Source organism: Pleurodeles waltl, chromosome 12 (assembly GCF_031143425.1).
Source record: "Pleurodeles waltl isolate 20211129_DDA chromosome 12, aPleWal1.hap1.20221129, whole genome shotgun sequence".
Classification (NCBI taxonomy): Eukaryota; Metazoa; Chordata; class Amphibia; order Caudata; family Salamandridae; genus Pleurodeles; species Pleurodeles waltl.
In genome coordinates, this window is record NC_090451.1 from 41896894 (window position 1) to 41923883 (window position 26990).

Genomic DNA, 26990 nt, shown 5'->3' on the forward strand with positions numbered 1-26990 from the left:
CATTCGAACTGCTGTTTGGGCGACAGCCTAGAACCCTATTGGACATGGCAGCTGAACTATGGGAGGAAGACGAAAACGGGGAAAAGCCTCTCCTAGAGTACACTAGCGAGTTAAAGTCTCGACTACAAACAATATGGGAAGATGTGAGAGGGCATATGGAAAAAGCCCAGGAGAAACAGAAACGATACTATGATAGGAACACGCAAGTGCGATCTTTTGTAGAGGGAGACCGAGTATTAGTGCTTTTACCCAGTTCAGACAATAAACTCTTGGCAAAATGGCAAGGACCCTATAAAGTAATAGCAGCAGTAACTCCCGTTACCTATAAGCTACAACTATCAACTAATCCCAACCGATTTCAGATCTTTCATGTTAACTTACTAAAAAGATGGGAGGAATCACAGGTGGATCAAAATATGAACTGTTTAATTAATACAGTAAAAGAGCTAGAAATAGGGTGGTGCCCCACGGACCCCCCCCCAAGGGGCGAGGTACCCCTCCGAAATGCAGAGTTAACAGTGCAACAGAACCAACAACTAAACCAACTCCTCAATAAGCAGCCCCACATGTTTTCCCCGATGCCAGGTAAAACAGATCTAATCCACCACCAGATTATAACCCAACCGGGAAAAATAATCCGGTTACGCCCCTATCGCATTCCCGAAGCAAGGAAGGTCATAGTTGAAGAGGAGGTAAAAAGGATGTTAGACATGGGTATTATAGAGCCGTCCCAAAGTCCCTGGTGCTCCCCGGTTGTATTAGTGCCAAAACCGGACGGATCTATACGGTTCTGTATCGACTTTAGACAAGTCAATGCCGTGTCCCAATTTGACACGTATCCTCTTCCCAGGGTAGACGAACTTCTAGAACGGCTGGGTAAAGCTAAATACATGTCTACCCTGGACCTAACCAAGGGGTACTGGCAGATTCCTTTAGCTAAAGCAGATAAAGAAAAAACGGCGTTCTCCACCTCTTCCGGTTTATATCACTTTAACGTACTTCCCTTTGGACTACATGGGGCCCCCGCCACTTTTCAGAGACTGATCGATACTATATTGCGACCACATACCAGATACGCAGCCGCCTATCTAGATGACATCGTTATTCATAGCGAAACCTGGGAAGACCATTTATCCCATTTAGAACTGATCATTAAAGCACTGGCGGCGGCCGGATTGACCGCCAATCCTTCCAAGAGCCGACTGGCCTTCAATGAAATTCCCTATCTGGGGTATCATATTGGAAACGGGAATATCAGACCACAAATTAGTAAAATTGAAGCCATTTTACGCATAAGAGCACCCAGTACAAAAAAGGAGATCCGTTCCTTCCTCGGACTAGTGGGATATTATCGTAGATTCATACCCCACTACTATACAGTAGCCGCCCCTCTCACTGACCTGTTGAGGAAAGGTCAACCTAAGAACATCACAAGTTTAACTATTCTACAATCCCATAGCTATCGTACCTTACAACGATGTCTAACCACGCAACCGGTATTAAAATTAAAATGTCCTGAGTTCAGCCGTCCCTTCCACCTCCAAACGGACGCATCGGACGTAGGCCTGGGTGCAGTACTTTTTCAAAAAGATGAAAATGAGATAAGCCATCCAGTGGTCCTCATTAGTCGCAAGCTATTTCCACGGGAACAGAACTATCCCATAATAGAGCGTGAGTGCCTGGCCATTAAATGGGCTGTGGAAAGTCTTCAGTATTATCTCCTAGGGAGGTCCTTCCTTTTATACACCGACCACGCACCTCTTACCTGGCTCTCGAGGTATAAAGATACCAACGCTCGCATTTTAAGATGGTTTATGGAGCTTCAACCTTTCTCCTTCCAGGTTTGTCATCTCCCTGGGGACCTTATGGGGCAAGCGGACTATCTGTCTCGATTTCCGGGACCTGGGGGGCTCGAACAGCCCCATCCAAGGGAGGGGATGTGTAACGGGCGAGGTGCTGATCCCGGGTCCGAAGCTCCCGTCGGGGAAGAAAATCGATACCCCCGGGGCACGGAGGAGGATTCCCCTAGAATGACGTATGACGCGGAGGGCGTCATAAAGAGGAAAAGAGAAGACGGACGACAAGAGAGGTCGGAGGAAAAGGAGGAGCCGAGAACGCGGAAGAGCCGAGGAGAGGAAACCACCACCATCCAGGAGCCGGAGGAAGAGCGAGAGAACACCGGGGCAGGAGAGCAGAGCACGAAAAGAGAAACCACCTTCACCCAGGAGCTAAAGGGAGAGGAAGACACCGCCAGCAACGTGATCGAGACGGAGGGAGAGACCCGGAAGGCGGGACGCCTCGAGGACAGGAGGAACCAGTGGGCGACCCCCAACCCGACCGAAGAGAAATCGGGGGACCACCTACTTGCCGGCCGCGCCCCTGGAGGGACGTGGCCCTCCCAGGTACGACTATACCCTGCCTGGCAGACTCTGTCAGGTTGGCTCACAGGGAAAAGAGGGAGGTGGGGGGCGAAAAGGGAGGATGGGGAGGTTTCTTCAAAGGAAGGGCATAGACCTGCAGAGAGAGGGGAAACCCGTTTACTTAACCCACGGACTGGGACACCTCCGGAGAAACCCTAGAAAGAAGAGAAGGGGTTGACCGGGACACAGGGGAGAGAAGGCACAATAAATAAATAGAGAAACCCACCACAACCAGCACCGCCGCCCTACCTGTTTCACCACCCCTACTAACCCCTATCTGACCCTTACCTTAGCCCTACTTCAATTTTCACTTACCTGATTATTTTTTATTTTTTTCCTTTCTTTTGGGGAATACGGGCGACCGGAGGACGGGAAACCAGACCGCCTCAAGACGGAGCCAAGACACCACCAGAGCCTGGAAAGAGAAAAGAAACGGGGCTTTGAGGAAATAGAAACTAGGGCTGATCTTGTGAAGAGGAACAAGAGAGGACTGGCCAAGATATAAATAAAACAATAATATTCCCTCAATTAGCAGTGCCTGTCGTATTCTTCCAATATCTTGCATATGTCAGATAACGAACCCATTTACATATACTCAATAGCAATCCTTAAATAGTGTAGAAAGCAATAAGCATTGGTAAAAGTAATACTAAATAGTGAGGGCCCTAGAAGAGGGCCAAACCACGTACAAAAAAAAAAGTGGAACGTGAAAGGCAGTCCCTCACCCAAGGAAGTAGGATCGGTAGATGGAGGCTAGAGGAACTAGGAACCCCAAGAGGTGAGTACCAGAGTGCCCCCAGCGAACAGGAGAGCAGATGTAAGTACCTGGTTTTCCCCAAAACTTTGCAAAAGGATTATGCAAGACCCAACTAAGACTGGAAGAACCGAAAGCTGGATCCTGAAAGAAGATGACCTGCAAAGGAAGGGGACCAAGTCCAGTTAGAGATGGAGTGTCCGGTTGTGGCAGGAGCCACTACCCACCCTTCTGTGGATGCAGGACCAGGTCGATGGTGGACAAAGAAGGTCAGCAGTGCAGCACAGGAGCTGAAAAGGAGTCCCAGGAGTGATGCAATTGATGTCCTACATCGGCAGTCATGAGGCAGTTGGTTAGTGGTGCCTGGGAAATCACCAACAAGCCTTGGCAAATGAAAGAGACGGAGAAGAAGGTTTGCAAGGCTGAAGAGGACCAGCAAGGTCCAAGGGAATTTTACCCAAGGAGGGGAGTCCGGGGTGACCCTCAGCAGTTGGGAGAGTCACAAGAAGAGGAGGCAGCCCCCACAGGCAACCCACTGGCAGCAGGCACAGGGGTCACGGTGAGGCCCACTCAGCACACCTTGCTGGTGCAATAGGCAGGAGACTGTGCTTTGCCGGAAGGAGTGCTGGGAGCCAGAGCTACACCGAGCCTAAAGATCCCTTGGAGGAGGAACAAACAAGCCTTGGTAGCTACAAGAGTCGTGGTGTACAGGGGTACTGTCCTGCAAGGAGAGGCAAGGGCTCACCATCTCCCAAGTTGGAGAGTTGGTAGAGAGAACCAAGGGGATCACTCCAGACCACTACCTGTGATGAAGGATCCATACAGTTGCATAGGAGAGAGGTTCTACGCAGCTGGTCGCCGTTGCAGTTGGTGCCTGCGGATGCAGGGGAGTGACTCCTTCACTCCAAGGAAGATTCCTTCTTGCTTCTTGTGCAGGCTGAAGACTCTTCACCCTCAGAGTCTGCACCGCTGGGGAAATGTTGCAGTTGCTGGAAGGAGAGCCGAAGAAACAATGTTGCAGAGCGAAGTAGTTGCTGAAGTTGCAGATTGTCGGCTCCTGGAGGGTCTAGTTGCAGTCTCAGTGGCCAGATGATGAAGTAAATGATGCATAGGAGTCCCGCTGGAATCTTGCGCATCGAATCGGAGGACCCACCCAAGAGAGAGACCCTAAATAGCTCAAGAAGGGTGATTGATCACCTAGCAGAGTGACCACCTATCAGGAGGGGGCTGTGACATTATCTACCTGACCTCGCCACTCAGATGCTCCCAGTGGCCTCTGTCCACATTGGATTCAGGATGGCAGAATCGAATGGCGCTCTGGGCACCACCCTTAGGGTGGTAAAAGAGAGGGGACTGATCACTCCCTTTTCCTTTGTCCAAGTTTGCACCTGAGCAGGGACCGGGGATCCCTGGACTGGTGCAAACTGGTTTGTGCAAGGAGGGCACCAAATGTGCCCTTCAAAGCATACCAGTGGCTTGGGGAGACTCTCTCTCCCAAGCCATGTAACACCTATTTCCAAGGGAGAGATTGTTACCTCCCTCTTCCACAGGAAATCCTTAGTTCTGCTTTCCTCTGCCTGAGCTGTTCAAGCAGCTGGAGGGCAGAAACCTGTCTGAGGGGTGGAAGCAGCGTGGTCTGCCTGGAAAACCCCAGAAGACCAGTAGGAGCAATTCTGGGGGTACCCAAAGGAGCCCCCAGAGTGCATGGAATCATACAACCAATACTGACAACAGTATTTAGGTATGATTCCAACATGTTTGATACCAAACATGCCCAGGTTCAGAGTTACCATTATGTAGCTGGACACAGGTGTCCAGTACACTGGTAAAATGGCTTCCCCGCATGTACGAAGTCCAGTGTAATGGAGCTTAATTTCATAGGGGCACTTCTGCTCATGCAGGGGTGCCCTCACACACAGGTACCTGTACCCTGCCCTTTGGGCTAGGAGGGCCTACCATATAGGTGACTTGCAGTGACCTGTAATGAAAAGGTGCATGCACCTTTTCATGCAGGCTGCAATGGCAGGCATGCAAACACATTTTGCATGGGCTCCCATTGGTGGCACAATGCATGCTGAAGCCCATAGGGAACACCTGGTGCCCCAATGCCCTGGGTACCTAAGTACCATATACTGGGGACTTATATGGGGACACCAGTATGCCAATTGTGGGGTGTATAAAGTCCTAAGTGACCAAATTTGGAGGGATCCTGGTTAGCAGGATCCCAGTCAAAACATACTGACAACAGGCAAAATGTGAGGGTAACCACGCCAAAGAGAGGGTACTTTCCTACAACCCTGGTGCAGAAGACCTAATTCCACCAAAAACCAAGATGGTAGAATTTTCCTAGTCGTGTGCACTTCAGGTAGCCCACATTAGGGTTGGTACCAGCCTGATGGTGAACACACCTCCTGACTAACTAATTTCCCCGTGTGTTGTGGTTCCAAATGGGCCCTGAGCAGGTGGTGGCATTTCCTCTGTCTGAGGAGGCCAGGGTTGCATATCAAAGGTGGTGAACCCTCCTGCCTTGATATGCTGATTTATCAGTCATCCTGCTTGGAGGAGGTGACAACACCTCCTGCCAAAGTAGGCAATGTTACCGACCTCAGAGAGCATGGGTTCTCAGCTTCAAGGGGTCCGAAACGCATCTGTGGTAGCAGGCTGGACAGGACCAATCAGCCAATACACTGCAGGTGAGTAGGTTTTCAGGGGGTACCTCTAAGGTACCCTCTGGGTGAATATATTAGTACCTCCATCACTGGAATCTGTGTGGGTATATGAATATAAGTGTTTGATGCAAAACACCAAAGGTTTCCTTGAAGCCATTATGTAGCTAGGAAATTCCTTTTGACCAGTGCCAGTAGATATCGTAGGATGGCTTCCCTATTCACTTACACTATCAGTAATTGAACTGGCCGGCACATGGGCATAGCTCCTGTGCTGGGTATATGTCTTCAAATGTAACATAATGCACCCTGCCGTAGGGCTCTAGTGCCTACTGTAGGGGTGACTTACAAATATTCCTGCAGTGTTAGGAGACATGGCACACAGGGTGTGTTCCATGTCGTGTCTTCACTTTATAGAGTGCCTTGTCCCGCAGCCTGCTGTGGCAGTCTGTATGAGTTTGGTGCTTGGTCCCTTAAAGTGGCTCAAGCTATGCTGCAGCTTTTAGGTACTCACTTTAGTACCTGTGCCCTGGGAACCAGGATTACCACTTCAGGGGTGTGGAATTCCTATAGCCCGACGTCCAGGACACATTGTTTGGGGTCAAGGACAACAAGCTTTCATGTTTATTTGTCCTAGGGACAAGTAGCCCCAACCCCCTGCAGCACAAACCATTTTGCTGCCAGTTTACCAGGAAGGGAACTGTCCGCAGTTGAGTAGGATTTAATATTTGTGTCCGTAGGTTAATGCTGTTCAAATTTGTAGTTATGGTTCATTAATGCAAAGCCTTAATTAGGGTGAGCACTCTAGATAAATGCTGTGAGCTCAAACTGCACTGCAGACTGTGGTTCCAGTAAAAACCAGCATTTTTATTGCAATAGGTCTCGCGTTTTCTTGAGTTAGAGCTACTGGCATGGTAAATTCATAACCAGACTTTTCTTGCCACATAAATTGGTCAACCCTGCCTCATAATTTTGTCTTTTCCTGCCATATAATTCCAGTGGCCCTGCATAAAACGAAAGCACTTCCGTTTACCTTTTTCTCTATCTGCAGCAAAAAAATGAAAATGTTGCTGTTTAGCAACGGTTAATTGGGCAAAGCTTAATTGAAGCAGGCTGGCATTGTGTTTACTGCGATATGCGCTTACAAAATACACGATTTTCACTTTAAGTAGAACCACAGAACACATTGGCCACAAGGAAAATAAATATTTTTTAAAGGCTAATGCCTGCGTATTGATACAATTGTATCTTTTAATATTTATGTTTACATGTTGTTTTACTGGTGTGTCCCATATGGTGTTTGGCTGCAAGTTACACACTTTAGGTGTGATTCACTACACAGAGTTTTATAGCATCTGATAACATCGCTGCTGTCTACAGAGCAAGCCAGCCAGCCAGCCAGTCAGTCATTTACAATCTTTCATCTGAGTGATGCTTCCCTTTAGTGAACACATGCTAACGTTTCTGCTCTGTGTTTTTGTTTTTCACGTTAAACTTTCGTCTCCCCAGCAGTCTTTTTTACGTTAATTTGCTGTATTTGACAGTGTTTACGAGTAAAGAGTGATTCATGTCCTTGTGTTCAAAAATGTTTTCTACAACCTAACATCTTGCTGTTTAAACCTCCTGCCTGGCAGCTTGTTTATAGTGTGGAGCGGACATTTTTACATGTTAGAATTTGCATTTTCTAATACATTATTCTTTATTTTGCCCACAGTAAATCAGTGAGGCAGAAATATCACTGCTGGCCCTTTAACAAAAATTGTTTGTGCTGTGCATCGGAACACACTGCCTCAAATTAAGTACTGCAAACATAATAAGTGTGCCTTCTTTAGATCCAACTGTTACTCTGCATTGAAGCATGAGTGTGGAATTCCTGTTGCCCGATGCCCAGGACATATTGTTTGGGGTCAAGGAGAACAAGCTTTCAGGTTCATTTTGTCCTTGGGGCAAGTAGGCTCAAACCCTGTAGCACAAAGCCTTTGAGTTCCAATTTACAGTACCACGTTACAGAGCAGTAAAAGGAACTTTCTACAGTTGAGGTAATATTGGTGTCCATATGTTAAAGTGGTTCAAACTTGTATTTAGGGTGAATTAATACAAAGCCTTTATTATTAGGGTGAGCGTTGTAAATAAATATTGTTAGCTTGGACTGCACTACTAGCAGTGGTTCCAGAAACAAAACAAAAAAAGTGCACACACGTTGGAGCGTATAATGGTCGCATAATGCGCTCTGATTAAATGCTAATATTTGCAGAAGCTGGAAAGTAAGGTTGATGCTTTTTTGCTTTCAAAATACAATGTTCACAAAAAATTGCAGCTAGGAAAAAAAACGTTTTGCTTAACTAGTTAAATTTAAGCATCATTTAGTAAAATGTGTGATGCATGTTAATATTGCCAAAGAATATTCATAATTGAAAGTCAGCGTAACCAATTTCAACAAGAATATAGGAAACATGAATATAAACAAGCATTGGCAAACCAATAGATCCAGCATTGGTGATCAGTCTTTTTAGTTTTGTCAGTGCGTGTCTTGTTTTGACATGGCTTTTTTAAAATGTTATTGTTGTGGGAGCTGCTGGGCCCTCACCATTGTAGCAAATATTAGCAAAAAGTAAAAATATTTGTTGGTTTCAAAAAGCACACATTGCTACTGCAGTTCCTGGCACTGAACAAAACAACTTTGTGTGCCAATATCCTCCCTGTGAAAGAGCAGATTGCGAGCATTGTAATGTAACATAGATTTGTAAGCACAGAACTTGTCACCCAGCTGCTGAGTAGAAGCGGGTTCTGGAAGCAGGATCAGTCACAGTGAAGTCCACTGATAGATGGCTTGAGAGAGAGAGAGAATTTTAATAAAACACACTGTATAGTTTAACGCCAGACATAATTAGGGGGCCAATTCTTAAAGAAAGTCACAAAAGTGCATTCATGGCATAACTCTTTGCATAAGTGCAGGTTTGCGTATTTCATGAAATCACATGAAATACACCAGGAAATAGTAATCTTAGAAAATATTTGTGAACTGTATTTTAGTACGAACGCAGGTGTAGATTTGTTCAAGCGAAGATCTATTGAGCTTTTACAAGTTCACTTCCCCTTTAACTACTTTTTTTCCCCAATCCTGGAAGACATTTTACTTTTGACCCTGGTCAGGAGTAAATTTCTAACCTTTTTCAGAAAATGGGAAATGATTAGAGAAGAGCTGGGGAAACACTTAAAACATGCAAATTAGTAGGTTTGCACAGAGTCAAAAAGGCATCCCAACCCTGGAACTATTGTTCACCGCTACCTCCAGGCCCGGTATGTAAGTCTGCGGAAAGATGACAAAATAAGGAAACCGCTTGTATTCAACCCCTACTATAGTAATATCCCTGGCATAATTAGTGAGGCTATTATCAGAGCATTTATATAATAATGAAAGTGCTACCATAATTTGTCACCGTGCTACATGGCACCAAAGGGACAAGTAGATTTTTTTACAGGACAAATATTTTTATGAAGCAACCTGACCCATCGACAAGTTATTTTATTAAATTCCACACCCCTGAGAGGAATGATTTATTTTTTCTTGATAGCGAAGCCATAAACTTTGTGTTCGATGGCATCTGTCGCTGTAGATACGCATGTTTTGCATAGCTCGCCATCTGGTGTTGGGCCGGAGTGTTACAAGTTGTTTTTCTTCGAAGAAGTCTTTCGAGTCACGGGACCGAGTGACTCCTCCTTTTGTCTCCATTGCGCATGGGCGTCGACTCCATCTTCAATTGTTTTTTTTCCGCCATCGGGTTCGGACGTGTTCCTGTCGCTCCGAGTTTCGGAACGGAAAGATAGCTAATTTCGGAAGATTTTCGTCGGTATTGTTGCGTTCGGGATAGGCGTAGTTAGATTCAACACCGCGTCTAAGATCGAAGAGCTCCGGTGCCCTTCGGGGTAATTTTTTCGATCCCCCGTCGGGGCCTGGTCGGCCCGACCGCGTGCAGAAGAACGCCGATGGAACGGACCCCGTTCCGTTTCTGTCCCAAATGCCACAATAAATACCCCTATACAGACCAACACTTGGTCTGCAACCTGTGCCTGTCACCTGAGCACAGTGAAGACACCTGCGAGGCCTGTCGTGCGTTCCGGTCCCGAAAAACACTCTGAGACCGTCGAGCCAGAAGACTTCAGATGGCGTCCGCGCCGACAGCCCACCGGGAGTTCAAGGAACAAGAAGAGGAGGGAACCTTTTCGATCCAAGAATCGGACTCCGAAGGATTCGACGATACACAAACCGTGAGTAAGACGTCGAAAACCACTCAGAAGAAGATTTACAAGGCCCAGGGGACGCCACTGCCACCAGGCCATGGCTCGACCCATAAATTCGGTGACCGACCGTCGGCACCGAAAAAGGCCCAAACAGTGCCGAGATCGTCCGACTCCGGTCGAGACACCGGCACGCAGCCTTCTCGGGACCGAGAAAGTGCTGGAGACAAGCATCGACACCGAGATACCGGTGTAGACACGGCTCGACGCCGAGACAGCGGCACCGAAGAAGATCGACGCCGAGAGGTTTCGGCCCCGAAAAAGAAAAAAGTCACCTCGGAGCCGAAAAAAGATGCAGACAGGGTTTCGGTGCCAAAACAAACTGCAACCGACCCAGTTTCAGGCTCTTATACAGAAGAGCACTCGCTAACCTCCCAAATGCAAAAGCATAGGTTTGAGGAAGAGCTACACTCAACTGATGTAGACCATACGCAAAAGCGTATTTTCATACAGCAGGGGACAGGAAAAATAAGCACCCTTCCCCCTATTAGAAGAAAGAGAAGATTGGAGTTCCAAACTGAACAAACACCACAAACAAAAGTGGTGAAAAAAGTTACCCCACCACCCTCTCCTCCACCTGTGATTAACGTCTCACCAGCACAAACTCCATCACATTCCCCAGCTCACACCACCATGAGCCAGGGTGACCAAGATCAAGACGGATGGGACTTATACGACGCCCCAGTGTCAGATAACAGTCCGGAGGCATACCCTACGAAGCCATCTCCACCAGAGGACAGCACTGCGTATTCTCAAGTGGTGGCTAGAGCAGCACAATTTCACAATGTAAGCCTCCACTCAGAACAGGTCGAGGATGACTTTTTATTCAACACACTCTCCTCCACCCACAGCTCCTACCAAAGCCTGCCTATGCTCCCTGGTATGCTCCGGCACGCAAAAGAAATCTTTAAGGAGCCGGTCAAAAGTAGGGCAATCACACCAAGAGTGGAAAAAAAGTATAAGGCGCCTCCTACAGACCCGGCTTTCATCACTACACAGCTGCCACCAGACTCTGTCGTTGTAGGAGCAGCTAGGAAAAGGGCCAACTCCCACACATCTGGAGATGCACCACCCCCAGATAAAGAAAGCCGCAAGTTCGATGCAGCTGGTAAGAGAGTCGCAGCACAAGCTGCAAACCAGTGGCGCATCGCTAACTCCCAGGCACTACTTGCGCGCTATGACAGAGCCCATTGGGATGAGATGCAACATCTCATTGACCATCTGCCCAAGGACCTACAAAATAGGGCAAAACAAGTGGTTGAGGAGGGACAGACCATTTCCAACAACCAAATCCGCTCCTCCATGGACGCTGCAGATACAGCTGCACGGACAATTAATACATCTGTAACTATCAGAAGGCATGCATGGCTCCGAACGTCTGGATTTAAACCAGAGATTCAGCAAGCAGTTCTCAATATGCCTTTTAACGAAAAAGAACTGTTCGGTCCAGAAGTGGACACAGCGATTGAGAAACTCAAAAAAGACACGGACACTGCTAAAGCCATGGGCGCACTCTACTCCCCGCAGAGCAGAGGGAATTACAGCACATTCCGTAAAACACCCTTTAGAGGGGGGTTTCGGGGTCAGAGCACACAAGCCAGCACCTCACAGGCAACACCGTCCAGTTACCAGGGACAGTACAGAGGAGGTTTTCGGGGACAATATAGAGGAGGGCAATTCCCTAGGAATAGAGGAAAATTTCAAAGCCCCAAAACCCCTACTACTAAGCAGTGACTCACATGTCACTCACCCCCTCCACACAACACCAGTGGGGGGAAGAATAAGTCATTATTACAAAGCATGGGAGGAAATCACTACAGACACTTGGGTTCTAGCAATTATCCAACATGGTTATTGCATAGAATTTCTACAATTCCCTCCAAACATACCACCAAAAGCAAAAAATTTGACAAAACATCATTCCAATCTCCTGGAGATAGAAGTGCAGGCACTATTGCCAAAGAATGCAATCGAATTAGTGCCAAACACACAAATAAACACAGGAGTTTACTCACTGTACTTTCTGATACCAAAGAAGGACAAAACGCTGAGACCAATCCTAGACCTCAGAATAGTGAACACATTCATCAAATCAGACCACTTTCACATGGTCACACTACAAGAAGTATTACCATTGCTAAAACTACACGACTACATGACAACTTTAGACCTCAAGGACGCGTATTTCCATATACCAATACACCCATCGCACAGGAAATACCTAAGGTTTGTATTCAAAGGAATACATTACCAATTCAAGGTACTGCCTTTCGGATTAACAACCGCACCAAGAGTCTTTACCAAATGTCGAGCGGTAGTCGCTGCACACATCAGAAGGCAGCAAATACATGTGTTCCCATAACTAGACGACTGGCTAATCAAGGCCCATTCGTTAATAGAGTGCTCAAATCACACAAATCAGATCATACAAACCCTCTTCAAACTAGGGTTCACCGTCAACTTCACGAAATCCAACATTCTGCCGTGCAAGGTACAACAATACCTAGGAGCCATAATAGACACAACAAAAGGAGTAGCCACTCCAAGTCCCCAAAGAATTCAAAATTTCAACACCATCATACAACGCATGTATCCAACACAAAAGATACAAGCAAAGATGATATTACAACTCCTAGGCATGATGTCTTCATGCATAGCCATTGTCCCAAACGCAAGACTGCACATGAGGCCCTTACAACAGTGCCTAGCATCACAGTGGTCTCAAGCACAGGGTCATCTTCTAGATCTGGTGTTAATAGACCGCCAAACTTACCTCTCGCTTCTGTGGTGGAACAACATAAATGTAAACAAAGGGCGGCCTTTCCAAGACCCAGTGCCACAATACGTAATAACAACAGATGCTTCCATGACAGGGTGGGGAGCACACCTCGATCAACACAGCATACAAGGACAATGGAACGTACATCAAACAAAACTGCATATAAATCACCTAGAACTTCTAGCAGTTTTTCAAGCACTAAAAGCTTTCCAACCAATAATAGTTCACAAATACATTCTCGTCAAGACAGACAACATGACAACAATGTATTATCTAAACAAGCAAGGGGGGACGCACTCCACGCAGTTGAGCCTGCTAGCACAAAAAATTTGGCGTTGGGCAATTCACAACCAAATTCGCCTAATAGCACAATTTATACCAGGGATCCAAAATCAACTCGCAGACAATCTCTCTCGAGATCACCAACAGGTCCACGAATGGGAAATTTACCCCCAAATTCTGAACACCTATTTCAAACTCTGGGGAACACCTCAAATAGACTTGTTTGCGACGAAGGAGAACGCAAAATGCCAAAACTTCGCATCCAGATACCCACACAAACAGTCCCAAGGCAATGCCCTATGGATGAACTGGTCAGGGATATTTGCTTACGCTTTTCCTCCTCTCCCTCCTTACCTGGTAAACAAACTCAGTCAAAACAAACTCAAACTCATATTAATAGCACCAACTTGGTCAAGGCAACCCTGGTACACAACGCTGCTAGACCTATCAGTAGTACCCTACATCAAATTGCCCAACAGGCCAGATCTGTTGACACAACACAACCAAAAGATCAGACACCCAGATCCAGCATCGCTGAATCTAGCAATCTGGCTCCTGAAATCCTAGAATTCGGGCACTTACAACTTACCCAAGAATGTATGGAAGTCATAAAGCAAGCCAGAAGGCCATCCACCAGGCACTGCTATGCAAGTAAATGGAAGAGGTTTGTTTGCTACTGCCATATTAATCAAATACAACCATTACACACAACTCCAGAACATGTAGTGGGTTACTTGCTTCACTTACAAAAATCTAACCTGGCTTTCTCTTCCATTAAAATACACCTTGCAGCAATATCTGCATACCTGCAGACTACCTATTCAACTTCCCTATATAAGATACCAGTCATTAAAGCATTCATGGAGGGCCTTAGGAGAATTATACCACCAAGAACACCACCTGTTCCTTCATGGAACCTAAATGTTGTCCTAACTAGACTTATGGGTCCACCTTTTGAACCCATGCACTCCTGCGAAATACAGTTCCTAACCTGGAAGGTTGCATTTCTCATCGCCATTACTTCCCTAAGAAGAGTAAGCGAGATTCAGGCGTTTACAATACAAGAACCTTTTATACAACTACACAAGAATAAGGTCGTCCTAAGGACTAATCCTAAATTTTTGCCAAAGGTTATTTCACCGTTCCATCTAAATCAAACAGTGGAACTTCCAGTGTTCTTTCCACAGCCAGATACCGTAGCTGAAAGGGCACTACATACATTAGATGTCAAAAGAGCATTAATGTATTACATTGACAGAACAAAGAACATCAGAAAGACTAAACAACTATTTATTGCATTTCAAAAACCTCATGCAGGAAACCCAATATAAAAACAAGGTATAGCCAGATGGATAGTTAAATGCATCCAAACCTGCTACCTTAAAGCTAAACGACAGCTGCCCATTACACCAAGGGCACACTCAACCAGAAAGAAAGGTGCTACCATGGCCTTTCTAGGAAACATCCCAATGCAAGAAATATGTAAGGCAGCCACATGGTCTACGCCTCACACATTCACCAAGCACTACTGTGTAGACGTGTTATCCGCACAACAAGCCACAGTAGGTCAAGCCGTATTAAGAACATTATTTCAAACTACTTCCACTCCTACAGGCTGAGCCACCGCTTTTGGGGAGATAACTGCTTACTAGTCTATGCAAAACATGCGTATCTACAGCGACAGATGCCATCGAACTGAAAATGTCACTTACCCAGTGTACATCTGTTCGTGGCATCAGTCGCTGTAGATTCGCATGTGCCCACCCGCCTCCCCGGGAGCCTGTAGCAGTTTGGAAGTTACCTTAAACTATTTGTATATGTATCATCTCAACTTAAATAGGTACATACTTAGTCACTCCATTGCATGGGCACTATTACTACAATTAAACTCCTACCTCACCCTCTGCGGGGAAAAACAATCGAAGATGGAGTCGACGCCCATGCGCAATGGAGACAAAAGGAGGAGTCACTCGGTCCCGTGACTCGAAAGACTTCTTCGAAGAAAAACAACTTGTAACACTCCGGCCCAACACCAGATGGCGAGCTATGCAAAACATGCGAATCTACAGCGACTGATGCCACAAACAGATGTACACTGGGTAAGTGACATTTTCATTTTAGCTTACGAGACCCACAATTGCCTTGTTAACACACACGAAAAGTAGGTTTTTTGTAGGTTCAGCTGCCGCTTTACACCGCACGTTAATAACTGCTGCATATACTTTTACGAATACTGAATCATAAAGCAGGCTAATTTGAAATTGCAAAGAAGCAAATTTTCTGTTGTTTGTGTTGCACTTTCGTTTGGGCTTGTTATGGCTTTCCCAAGTGTCTCTTTTGGTCATACTAAATGCAGCGTTGCAAGCAAGAGATGCAGCTTGGAATTATTATAAGGCAGTGCAGAGGATTAATGTGGCTGCTGCAAAGAACGTGTTGTAGGCAGATCACAGACTGCATTCAATCTTCAAATGTTAAAATAACTCTGGTGATTAATGTTATTTCTGGAGAGAGAACGTACTTTTCTCTAGTGGACGCTTGACCTAATCATAAGGTAGCGCAGAAGGTTAATGTGCCTGCTGCGAGGAACATGAACTAGGCAGATCAGAACTAACAACTAATGTAACAAGCTCACACCAGGGGCGAGCAGCGGAAACTTCACTCGAAGGACAGATAGGGATTGTTTTTGTTAAAGCTCTTTTCCCCTTTGAAGATGTTTCTGAAAGCGATTGAAACCAGGGGCCAGCTCAGCCCCTTCGCTCCTGATAGCCGGGGAGGATTTTGGTTTGTGCTCCGTTTCTAAGCAGTACCGTAGTATCCCCATAGAGAAAAACAAATACATGAGCTGCTCAGAATGAAATATTCCAAAAACACAGGCTGATCTTCCCATGCTCTTAACCCCTCCGCTGCCAGGCCTTCTTTTGGCTATTTGGGGCAGTTCGCGCTTAGGCCCTTATACCTTTTTGTCCACATAAGCTACCCATGCCAAATTTGTGTCCTTTTTTCTCCCAACATCCTAGGGATTCTAGAGGTACCCATACTTTGTGGGTTCCCCTGAAGGAGACCAAGAAATTAGCCAAAGTACAGAGAAAATGTAGTTTAAAAAAAAACGTTTTGGAAAAAACGGCTGCAGAAGGCGGCTTGTGTTTTTTTTTTCCCCCTGAAAATCGCATAAACAAAGGGTTTGCAGTGCTAAAATTCCCATCTTCACAGCTTTCAGGAACAGGCAGACTTGAATCAGAAAACCCAATTTTTCAACACAATTTTGGCATTTTACTGGGACAGACCCCATTTTTACTATTTCTTTGTGCTTTCAGCTTCCTTCCAGTTAGATCCAATGCTGGATCCCAAACAGCTAAACATTTCTGAAACGTAGACAAAATTCTGAATTCAGAAAGGGGTCATTTGTGTAGATCCTACAAGTGTTTCCTACAGAAAACAACAGCTGAACTTAAAAAATACTGAAATTGAGGTGAAAAAAACAACCATTTATCTCCACATTTTACAACACATATAGGGCTTGTAGGTTCATCAAGAACACTAGGTACCCAGAACCAGTAAATGAACTGCACCTTGCAATGGGTTTTCATTCTTTACCGGGTATACAGCATTTCCTTTGCTGAAATATAAAGAGTGAAAAATAGGTATCAAAGAAACCTTTGTATTTCCAAAATGAGCACTAGATAGGGTGTTGCTAAGCAGTGGTTATTTGCACATCTCCGAATTCTGGGGTGCCCATACTAGCATGTGACTTACTGGGCATTTCTCAAATAGACGTCTTTTTTTTTTTTTTTTACACACTGTCTTACATTTGGAAGGAAAAAATGTGGAGAAAGACAAGAGGCAATAACACTTGTTTTGTTTTTCTGTGTTTCCCCAAGTCTCCCGATAACAATTGTACCTCACGTGGGTAGGCCTAATGCTTGCGACCGGAAACGCAACATGGACACATCACATTTTTTACATTGAAATCTGACGTGTTTTTTGCAAAGTCCCTAGCTCTAGATTTTGGCCTCTAGCTCAGCCGGCACCTAGGGAAACCTACCAAAGTGTGCATTTTTTTAAAATAGACACCTAGGGGAATTCAAGATGGGGTGACATGTGGGGCTCTCACCAGGTTCGGTTACCCAGAATCCTCTGCAAACCTCAAAACTTGGCCCCAAAAAAAAAAAAAAAACTTTTTCCTCACATTTCGGTGACAGAAAGTTCTGGAATCTGAGAGGAGCTACAAATTTCCTTCCACCCAGCGTTTCCCTAAGTCTCCCGATAAAAATGGTACCTCACTTGTGTGGGTAGGCCTAGTGCTCGCAACAGGAAATGCCCCAAAACACAATATGGACACATCACATTTTCCCAAAGAAAACAGGGCTGTTTTTTGCAAAGTGCCAAGCTGTGGATTTTGGCCTCTAGCTCAGCCGGCACCTAGGGAAACCTACCAAACCTGTGCATTTTTTAAACCTAGACACCAAGGGGAATCTAAGATGGGGTGACTTGTGGGGCTCTCACCAGGTTCTATTACCCAGAATCCTTTGCAAACCTCAGTTTGGCCAAAAAAAACACGTTTTCCTCACATTTCGGTGACAGACTTCTGGAATGTGAGAGGAGACCCAAATTTCTTTACACCCAGCCTTCCCTCAAGTCTCCCGATAAAAATTGTACCTCACTTGTGTGGGTAGGCCTAGTGCCCCAGAAAGGAAATGCCCTAAAACACTATCTGGACACATCAAAATTATCAAATACAAAACTACCTGTTTTTGCGGGGGTGGGCACCTGTGTTTTTGGTCCTGGGCTCAGCAGCCATACAGGGAAACCTACCAAAGCAGACATTTCTGAAACCTAGACACCCGAGGGAGTCCAGGGAGGTGTGACTTGCGTGGGTTCCCCCAATGTTTTCTTACCCAGAATCCTCAGCAAACCTCAAATCTAGCTATAAAATCATTTTTTCCCACATTTCAGTGTAGGATCACCTCACCGGGACAAATTTCCTACCACCCAACGTTCCCCTCAGTCTTCCGGTAAAAATTATACCTCAGTTGTGTAGGTGGGCCAAGTGCCTGTTACAGGGTAGAGCCAAAAACATGTCGAAATTGAAAGGGAACCAAAGCAGGTCCAAAAGGGAAGTTTGAAAAAAAAAACCATTTTTAGGCTGACAAGTGGGGCAGAATTGTTATCCGTATACATAAGACAGTGCTGGGTGGTAGGAATTTTGTGGATTCCTGCAGATTCTGGATGGTTCCATCACAAAAATGTGTGATTTCCAGCAAAGTTGGAGGTTTGCAGGGCATTGTGGGTAAGAAAATGGTGCAGAGTGCATGGTTTGGGTCGGGGGGCAATTGTCCTATCTGCCCACTGGTGGGCAGAACAACTTTGGCCCCATTTATGTGGGGTGGGAGTTTGGCCATACCCAACCCCCCCTCTTATTTTGAAAACAAAATCTTCCCTGGTCTCTAGTGGGCTTTCTGCCACCCTTGGGGGCAGATAGGCCTTCCAAAAATAGGGCGATCTGCCCCCAACAGGGGGACAGATATGGCCAACAGTAATGTGCCCCCATGTGGAGTGACCCTTGCCCAAGGGTCTGCCCCCTCCCCAAACAAAACACACACACACCAATCCCTGGTGCCTAAGTGGTTTCTGCTGCGCCCCCCCTAATAGAACTAGGCCGATCTGCCCCCAAGGGGGGCAGAAATGGCCTAAAATAAATTTGCCCCCCAGAGGAACGACCCTTGTGTGAATTTGATGCAAAGAAAATAAAACTCCCTGGTGTTTAGTGGCTTCTTCTCCTCTTGGGGGCAGAGTGGCCTAATAAAAATAGGGGGCAGAAATGGCCCAAATACAATTTGCCCCCCAGGGGAGCGACCCCTGCCTAAGGGGTTGCTCTCCATATATAAAAAAATAAAGTAAACAAAAAATATATATCCCTGGTGTCTAGGGGTTCCTCCCCCCCACCCCGGGGGCAGATCAGCCCGATTATGTCTAGTGGACATTTCTGATGCCCGATGGCATTGCGATCGGGCAGCAGAAATGCTGAGAGAGACATCAAAGGAAAGGAAAGGCCTTCCCTTTGATGCCTTTCTCGGCCACTCCACGTGATCGGAGGAGAAATGCAAAAGCATTTCTTCTCCAATCCACGGCCAGGCCTCTGATGAGGTCAGCGCGCGATCGTGCACTGATGTCATCAGACGCCATGGGGGGCATGTGGGGGTGCAGGGTTGGAAGGGGAAGCGCTTTCCCTTCCATCTCTGCCCAGGGGAGGGGGGTGCGAGCAGTGCTGCCCAGGACATAACCATTACATCCAGGGCACCCAAGGGGTTAAAACCGAGGCTGTTGTGAGAGTAAGCAAAGGCATAAAAGAGAAATAAGTACAACACACACCAAAGACATGATCAGTAAACAACGAATTAAAAAATGTTACGGTTTCACATAAGCAAGCCAACTGCCGCCATGATCATCCATCAGCGTGAAGAGACAAAAACTGAAAAATAAGTTTGTTTGCAGTCAAACATATCGGCAAAAGTGCACTTAGCCACGTAACAGGGGTGATGGCCAAGGCAGTAAGAAAACCGCCCTAAAGAGGGACAAGCGTAATGCATTTACCAACTAAAAGAAAGGATTTTTGAAAGGCAAGCCCATGACGAGTGATGGTGATGGGCATGCAGTGGGTGTGATTAAAAACCAAGATACACAACAACACGTCGGAAAAGCAGCGCTTGCTCGCTGCTATGCTCAACCTAAAAATGTGTACACACGTTTGAAAAGTTTAACAATCTGAGGCTATGTATAATGCTCCCAGAATGCTTTCTGAATATATGTAAATGCTTGCAGAAACTTGTGAATACGATTGTTGATTCCTTGCTTTCTAAATAAAATGTTCAGAGAAAAATGCAAGTATGAAAAAACATTTTGCTAAATTTCTGTGAAAATGTAGGAACTTTTTCTTTGAAGCATCATTTAGTAAAATGTGCTGATGCATGCTAGTATTTAAAAAAAATATTCATAATGGAACATTAGAGTGGCCAATTTCAATACGATTATGGGAAACATGAAAATAAACAAGCTCTGGCAAAGCCAACCGATCTGACATTGGTGGTCAGTCTTGTGGTTTTGTTAGTGCGTGTCTTGTTTTGACATAGATTTTGTAAATCTTTACTGTTGTGGGAGCTGCCAGATCCTTACCCAGGTAACAAATATTGCCAGAAAGCAAAAATAAAATGGTTTAAAAAAACACACATTGCCACAGTAGTTCCTGGCACAGAACAAAACTACTGTGTGTGCTGGTATTCTCCTCGCGGAAGAGCACAATGCGATCACTCAAGGTAAAGCCAGCCGATGCATGGATAGAGAGATGCGATCACTCACGGTAAAGCCAGCCGATGCATGGATAGAGAGATACGATCACTCACGGTAAAGCCAGCCGATGCATGGATAGAGAGATGCAGTAACTCAAGGTAAAGCCAGCCGATGCATGGATAGAGAGATGCGATCACTCACGGTAAAGCCAGCCGATGCATGGATAGAGAGATGCGATCACTCACGGTAAAGCCAGCCGATGCATGGATAGAGAGATGCGATCACTCGCGGTAAAGCCAGCCGATGCATGGATAGAGAGATGCGATCACTCACGGTAAAGCCAGCCGATGCATGGATAGAGAGATACGATCACTCACGGTAAAGCCAGCCGATGCATGGATAGAGAGATGCAGTAACTCAAGGTAAAGCCAGCCGATGCATGGATAGAGAGATGCGATCACTCACGGTAAAGCCAGCCGATGCATGGATAGAGAGATGCGATCACTCACGGTAAAGCCAGCCGATGCATGGATAGAGAGATGCGATCACTCACGGTAAAGCCAGCCGATGCATGGATAGAGAGATGCGATCACTCAAGGTAAAGCCAGCCGATGCATGGATAGAGAGAAATTGAATTTTAATAAAAACAAAAGGTTAACGCCAGACCTAATTAGGGGCCCAGTTCACTAAAGTGCACCCATGTCTTTGCATTAGTGCAAAATAATGGCTTTCATAAATTCACAAGATTTTACAGATTTAGACCAGGAAAATCGTACACCCAGAAAATATTTGTGAAAATCTACAGAGCGCTGACAAGTTCACTCTCCCTCCTCCTACTACTTTCTTTTACCACCCCAGGAAGAACCTCTACTTCTGCCCTTGTCAGGAAGAAGACATTTCCAACCTTTTCCAGTAAGGAAAAAGATTAGATAAGAGCTAGTGAAACTCCTTAAAACATGAATGTTAGTAAGTTTGCACAGACTCCAAGGCATTCCAGTCCTGGAACTATTGTTTACTGCTTTCTCCAGCCCCAGTGTTGATCTGCGGAAAGGTGGCAAAATAAGGCATTGCTAGTATTCAAACTCTACTATAGCATGATCCTTGGCATAACCAGAGAGGCTATCATCAGATCTCTTATTTATTGAGATTGCTGCCACAATTTGCCACCGCACTACATGGCACCAAAGGGACAAGTAGATATATTTTTTTTTTTACAGGACAAGTAGATTTTTATAACCACCTGTCTCATGGAAAAGTAGATATTTTATGAAGTTCCACGCCCCTGCACTTACTAGGGATTTACAGAAGTGCTAAAGGCCTTGCAAGTTGAGAATCAAAGTGACCAGTTACCTTGTTTTGGGAAAAGAACACTGGCACTGGGGACCTGGTTAGCAGGAACCCAATGCACTCCAGTCAAAGTTGCATCAAATACCAGGCAAAAAGTGGGGAACTATTGCAACAAAAACTCAGTTTCCTATAACACCCAGTTCATAGGTGTAGGAAGTTGGCTCTGTATGCACTATTTCAAAGTAAGGAATAGTATGCACAGAGTCCAAGGGTTCCCCTTAGAGGTAAGATAGTGGCAAAAAGAGATAATACTAATGCTCTATTTTGTGGTAGTGTGGTCGAGCAGTAGGCTTATCCAAGGAGTAGTGTTAAGCATTTGTTGTACATACACACAGGCAATAAATGAGGAACACACACTCAGAGACAAATCCAGCCAATAGGTTTTGTTATAGAAAAATATATTTTCTTAGTTTATTTTAAGAACCACAGGTTCAAATTCTACATGTAATATCTCATTTGAAAGGTATTGCAGGTAAGTACTTTAGGAACTTTGAATCATTACATTAGCATGTATACTTTTTACATAAAACACAATAAGCTGTTTTAAAAGTGGACACTTAGTGCAATTTTGACAGTTCCTGGGGGAGGTAAGTTTTTGTTAGTTTTGTCAGGTAAGTAAATCACTTACAAGTCTTAGGTTTGGGTCCAAGGTAGCCCACCGTTGGGGGTTCAGAGCAACCCCAAAGTTACCACACCAGCAGCTCAGGGCCGGTCAGGTGCAGAGGTCAAGGAGGTGCCCAAAACGCATAGGCTTCAATGGAGAGAAGGGGGTGCCCCGGTTCCGGTCTGCCAGCAGGTAAGTACCCGCGTCTTCGGAGGGCAGACCAGGGGGGTTTTGTAGGGCACCGGGGGGGACACAAGTCCACTCAAAAAGTACACCCTCAGCGGCACTGGGGCGGCCGGGTGCAGTGTAGAAACAAGCGTCGGGTTTTCAATGTAAATCAATGAGAGATCAAGGGATCTCTTCAGCGTTGCAGGCAGGCAAGAGGGGAGCTCCTCGGGGTAGCCACCACCTGGGCAAGGGAGAGGGCTTCCTGGGGGTCACTCCTGCACATGAGTTCCGTTCCTTTAGGTGCTGGGGGCTGCGGGTGCAGGGTCTTTTCAGGCCGTCGGGAAATGGAGTTCAGGCAGTCGCGGTCAGGGGGAGCCTCGGGATTCCCTCTGCAGGCGTCGCTGTGGGGGCTCAGGGGGGACAACTTTGGTTACTCACGGACTCGGAGTCGCCAGAGGGTCCTCCCTGAGGTGTTGGTTCTCCACCAGTCGAGTCGGGGTCGCCGGGTGCAGTGTTGCAAGTCTCACGCTTCTTGCGGGGAGTTGCAGGGGTCTTTAAATCTGCTCCTTGAAACAAAGTTGCAGTTCTTTTGGAGCAGTGCCGCTGTCCTCGGGAGTTTCTTGTCTTTCGTGAAGCAGGGCAGTCCTCAGAGGATTCAGAGGTCGCTGGTCCTTTGGAAAGCGTCGCTGGAGCAGGTTTCTTTGGAAGGCAGGAGACAGGCCGGTAGGACTGGGGCCAAAGCAGTTGGTGTCTTCTGTTCTTCCTCTGCAGGGGTTTTTCAGCTCAGCAGTCCTCTTCTTCTTGTAGTTTCAGGAATCTAAATTCTTAGGTTCAGGGGAGCCCTTAAATACTAAATTTAAGGGCGTGTTTAGGTCTGGGGGGGTTAGTAGCCAATGGCTACTAGCCCTGAGGGTGGGTACACCCTCTTTGTGCCTCCTCCCAAGGGGAGGGGGTCACATTCCTATCCCTATTGGGGGAATCCTCCTTCTACAAGATGGAGGATTTCTAAAAGTCAGAGTCACCTCAGCTCAGGACACCTTAGGGGCTGTCCTGACTGGCCAGTGACTCCTCCTTGTTTTTCTCATTATCTCTCCTGGACTTGCCGCCTAAAGTGGGGGCTGGGTCCAGGAGGCGGGCATCTCCACTAGCTGGAGTGCCCTGGGGCATTGTAACACGAAGCTTGAGCCTTTGAAGCTCACTGCTAGGTGTTACAGTTCCTGCAGGGGGGAGGTGTGAAGCACCTCCACCCAGAGCAGGCTTTTGTTTCTGTCCTCAGAGAGCACAAAGGCCCTCACCACATGGGGTCAGAAACTCGTCTCTCAGCAGCAGGCTGGCACAGACCAGTCAGTCCTGCACTGAACAATTGGGTAAAATACAGGGGGTATCTCTAAGATGCCCTCTGTGTGCATTTTTTAATAAATCCAACACTGGCATCAGTGTGGGTTTATTATTCTGAGAGGTTTGATACTAAACTTCCCAGTATTCAGTGTAGCCATTATGGAACTGTGGAGTTCGTTTTTGACAGACTCCCAGCCCATATACTCTTATGGCTGCCCTGCACTTACAATGTCTAAGGTTTTGCTTAGACACTGTAGGGGCATAGTGCTCATGCACATATGCCCTCACCTGTGGTATAGTGCACCCTGCCTTAGGGCTGTAAGGCCTACTAAAGGGGTGACTTAGCTATGCCATAGGCAGTGTGAGGTTGGCATGGCACCCTGAGGGGAGTGCCATGTCGACTTAGTCATTTTCTCCCCACCAGCACACACAAGCTGGCAAGCAGTGTGTCTGTGCTGAGTGAGGGGTCCCTAGGGTGGCATAAGACATGCTGCAGCCCTTAGAGACCTTCCCTGGCATCAGGGCCCTTGGTACCAGGGGTACCAGTTACAAGGGACTTACCTAGGTGCCAGGGTTGTGCCAATTGTGGAAACAATGGTACATTTTAGGTGAAAGAACACTGGTGCTGGGGCCTGGTTAGCAGGGTCCCAGCACACTTCTCAGTCAAGTCAGCATCAGTATCAGGCAAAAAGTGGGGGGTAACTGCAACAGGGAGCCATTTCTTTACAATAGGTCCCACACTTACTCTTGGAACCTTAGTTATGGGACACTGATTATGCCTTTAACAGCAACAGCCTTCAGGCAGCCATCCCATGATGGGTGCAGGCGAAAAGATCTGTCACCTGAACTACAGTTAATTGCTGCACATTCTCCTCTAGTGTGTTGAGGGATAGTAGCCTAACTTTGTGTGCACCTCCATTTGAGTTTGGAGGATGATTTTCCTGTGCTGGCCTTGCGGTAGAGATCGGAGCACATAACTTATCTCCGTCTTTTTTTGTGTCCCCTGCTTTTTATGCCTCACCCTTCATTTGCTTCGATTTTATGCTTTGGGCTAACCCATAGGTTTCTTTGCAGTAGGAGGTCCACGCTGCCACTTTTTATGCTTGGAGATCATTTTAATGGCGTAGAACTTCACAGTGAGACTTGGTTGTCATGTGATCTTCCCACAAGTTTTGAAGAAGGGTGACTAAACATACCAGTACGTATGAGTCACTGACAGTAATGACTCTTTTTATTTGTGGTCCGTAGGACCCCCCCTTCTCCAGAAAACGCTTATGTTTGTCTCAGTGACCTTTGCCCTTTACTCTAGAAAGAAAGGCTGGGGCTTTGAGAGTCACAACGTAGAAGTATAATGGTTGGGAACACGGGTTGCATTGGGGGAGGGTGGACAGCCTTCTATTTGTTTTCTGGAAATGGCAATTTGTTTTTTGTGGCCTTTCAGGACTTGATGTGTCTAGTCTGGAGGGTGGGGACAAAGGGATACCATTCATTCACTACAGTGAGTACTTTCGTGAGCAGGGCAGCCTGAGTACAGCAGTCGTCCTTGTTGAAGCGCAGTTCAGAGTCTGAGGAGCATGAACATTTGTAAAAGGCTGTTTCCTGCTGGCTAAATCCGCTGAACGACAGCAAGATTTAAGGTACATAGTTTTTGCTTTAAAACACTTGGCAAAACATTCCTCTATGCCACTTGCACTTCCAGCATTTTGAAACAGTTTCAAATAGGACTGGATGCTAATCCCCCAACTTTGTGCTGGTCAACACTGAAATGATAAAAAAAGAAAAAATGATATATTTTTTGATTTTTGTGTTTTTAGTTGATGCTAAAACACGAGATGCAGCAGAGACATTGGCACGATTTGTTGTTACCATGGGACCAGAAATGGAACGATTTACCATGGCTGAAGCTTCCAAGCCAGAATTTTGGTATGTATTCCTTATGGACAGTGTTTTTTGTTTCTTTAATAAGTGTCTTTATTTATTATAACATTGAGCTTTTCTACACATGCAGTGAATTCCCTCTTGCTACTTATGTGTTACAAAAAAGACATAATGTCAGAAGGGTTGCCATGGCATGGTGGCTCGCTCTCTGCACCTTATTTTTTTCAGAAGCAGGCCTCCAAAGTGGGGGTTTGGTTCTGCAAAACACAAAAAAGCAATGGCCTTCAAGTGCAAAAGGTGGCCTACTTATTAGGGACATTTTGGCTTATTTCCTGTTTGCAGCTGCAGACAGGAAATTCATCTTTGAAACTCTCTCCCTAAATAGGGTGACCAACTGATCCTGAAAACCAGATGGTGCAGTGTTAGTGGCGTAACCCAAATATTTACAGAGCTGCAGAATGTAACCACTTGCCACCCCTGTTTTGCTGCAGCAGCCACAGAGTTGTTAAATGGAGATCTGTGACAAAACAAATGGTTGGGCATAGTAGGGGTTTAGGGGCGAATGCCAGGGAATATATTATTTTGAGACAGAGGGATCTGATAACTTGACAGCCTAATATGAGACTTCTCCTTTCTGAATCGAGTATTAAATAAAGCTCTTACTTGGATGCCTTTTAGGATTGACTTAGAGCTGAGACTCAGGTGATGCAAGTTTAGGATTGACTTAGAGCTGAGAATCAGGTGATGCAGGTTTGAAGCTGGGAAAGGAAGTGATGCTATGTGAAGACAGTGTTTTTTAGCATCCTCATAGTCTTTCTTCAGTGGTAATAGTCACTGAAAGTAACGAGGTTTCGGTGTTTGCTTGATCCTTCGGTAATGAGATCTTCTTGCTTTTTCGACTTCTGAAGTTCCATAATCTTTTCTCCCCACACTTTATACTTTTCATAGCCCACTGATAATTCTTTTACACCCATGATCAAGAAGTCATTTTGTAATGCTCACATATGTTCACGAATACTCAAAATGTTGAGGCTTCCTTATTGGCCAAAAAGAACAAACCAGATCATTTGAACATTTTTCTTCAGGAAAGTTTTACCTTTGCTAATTTTGTGCAGACTTTCTCTGCAAGATATTCCTGAACTCGGTCATTCAAACCTAGTGGTTTTCCTTT

At 46.0% G+C, this 26990-nt stretch overlaps 1 protein-coding gene across 4 annotated transcripts in view; it reads left to right on the forward strand.

Moving 5' to 3' along the window:
• The window catches only part of LOC138267441 (SURP and G-patch domain-containing protein 2-like), a 122311-nt gene that overhangs the window by 67690 nt on the left and 27631 nt on the right, over positions 1 to 26990 (forward strand). For all 4 annotated transcript variants that reach the window (XM_069216381.1, XM_069216379.1, XM_069216380.1 and 1 more), the window contains one exon: positions 25756 to 25864. In XM_069216381.1, the coding sequence (XP_069072482.1) occupies positions 25756 to 25864 (109 nt within the window). The remainder of the gene's footprint in view (positions 1 to 25755; positions 25865 to 26990) is intronic.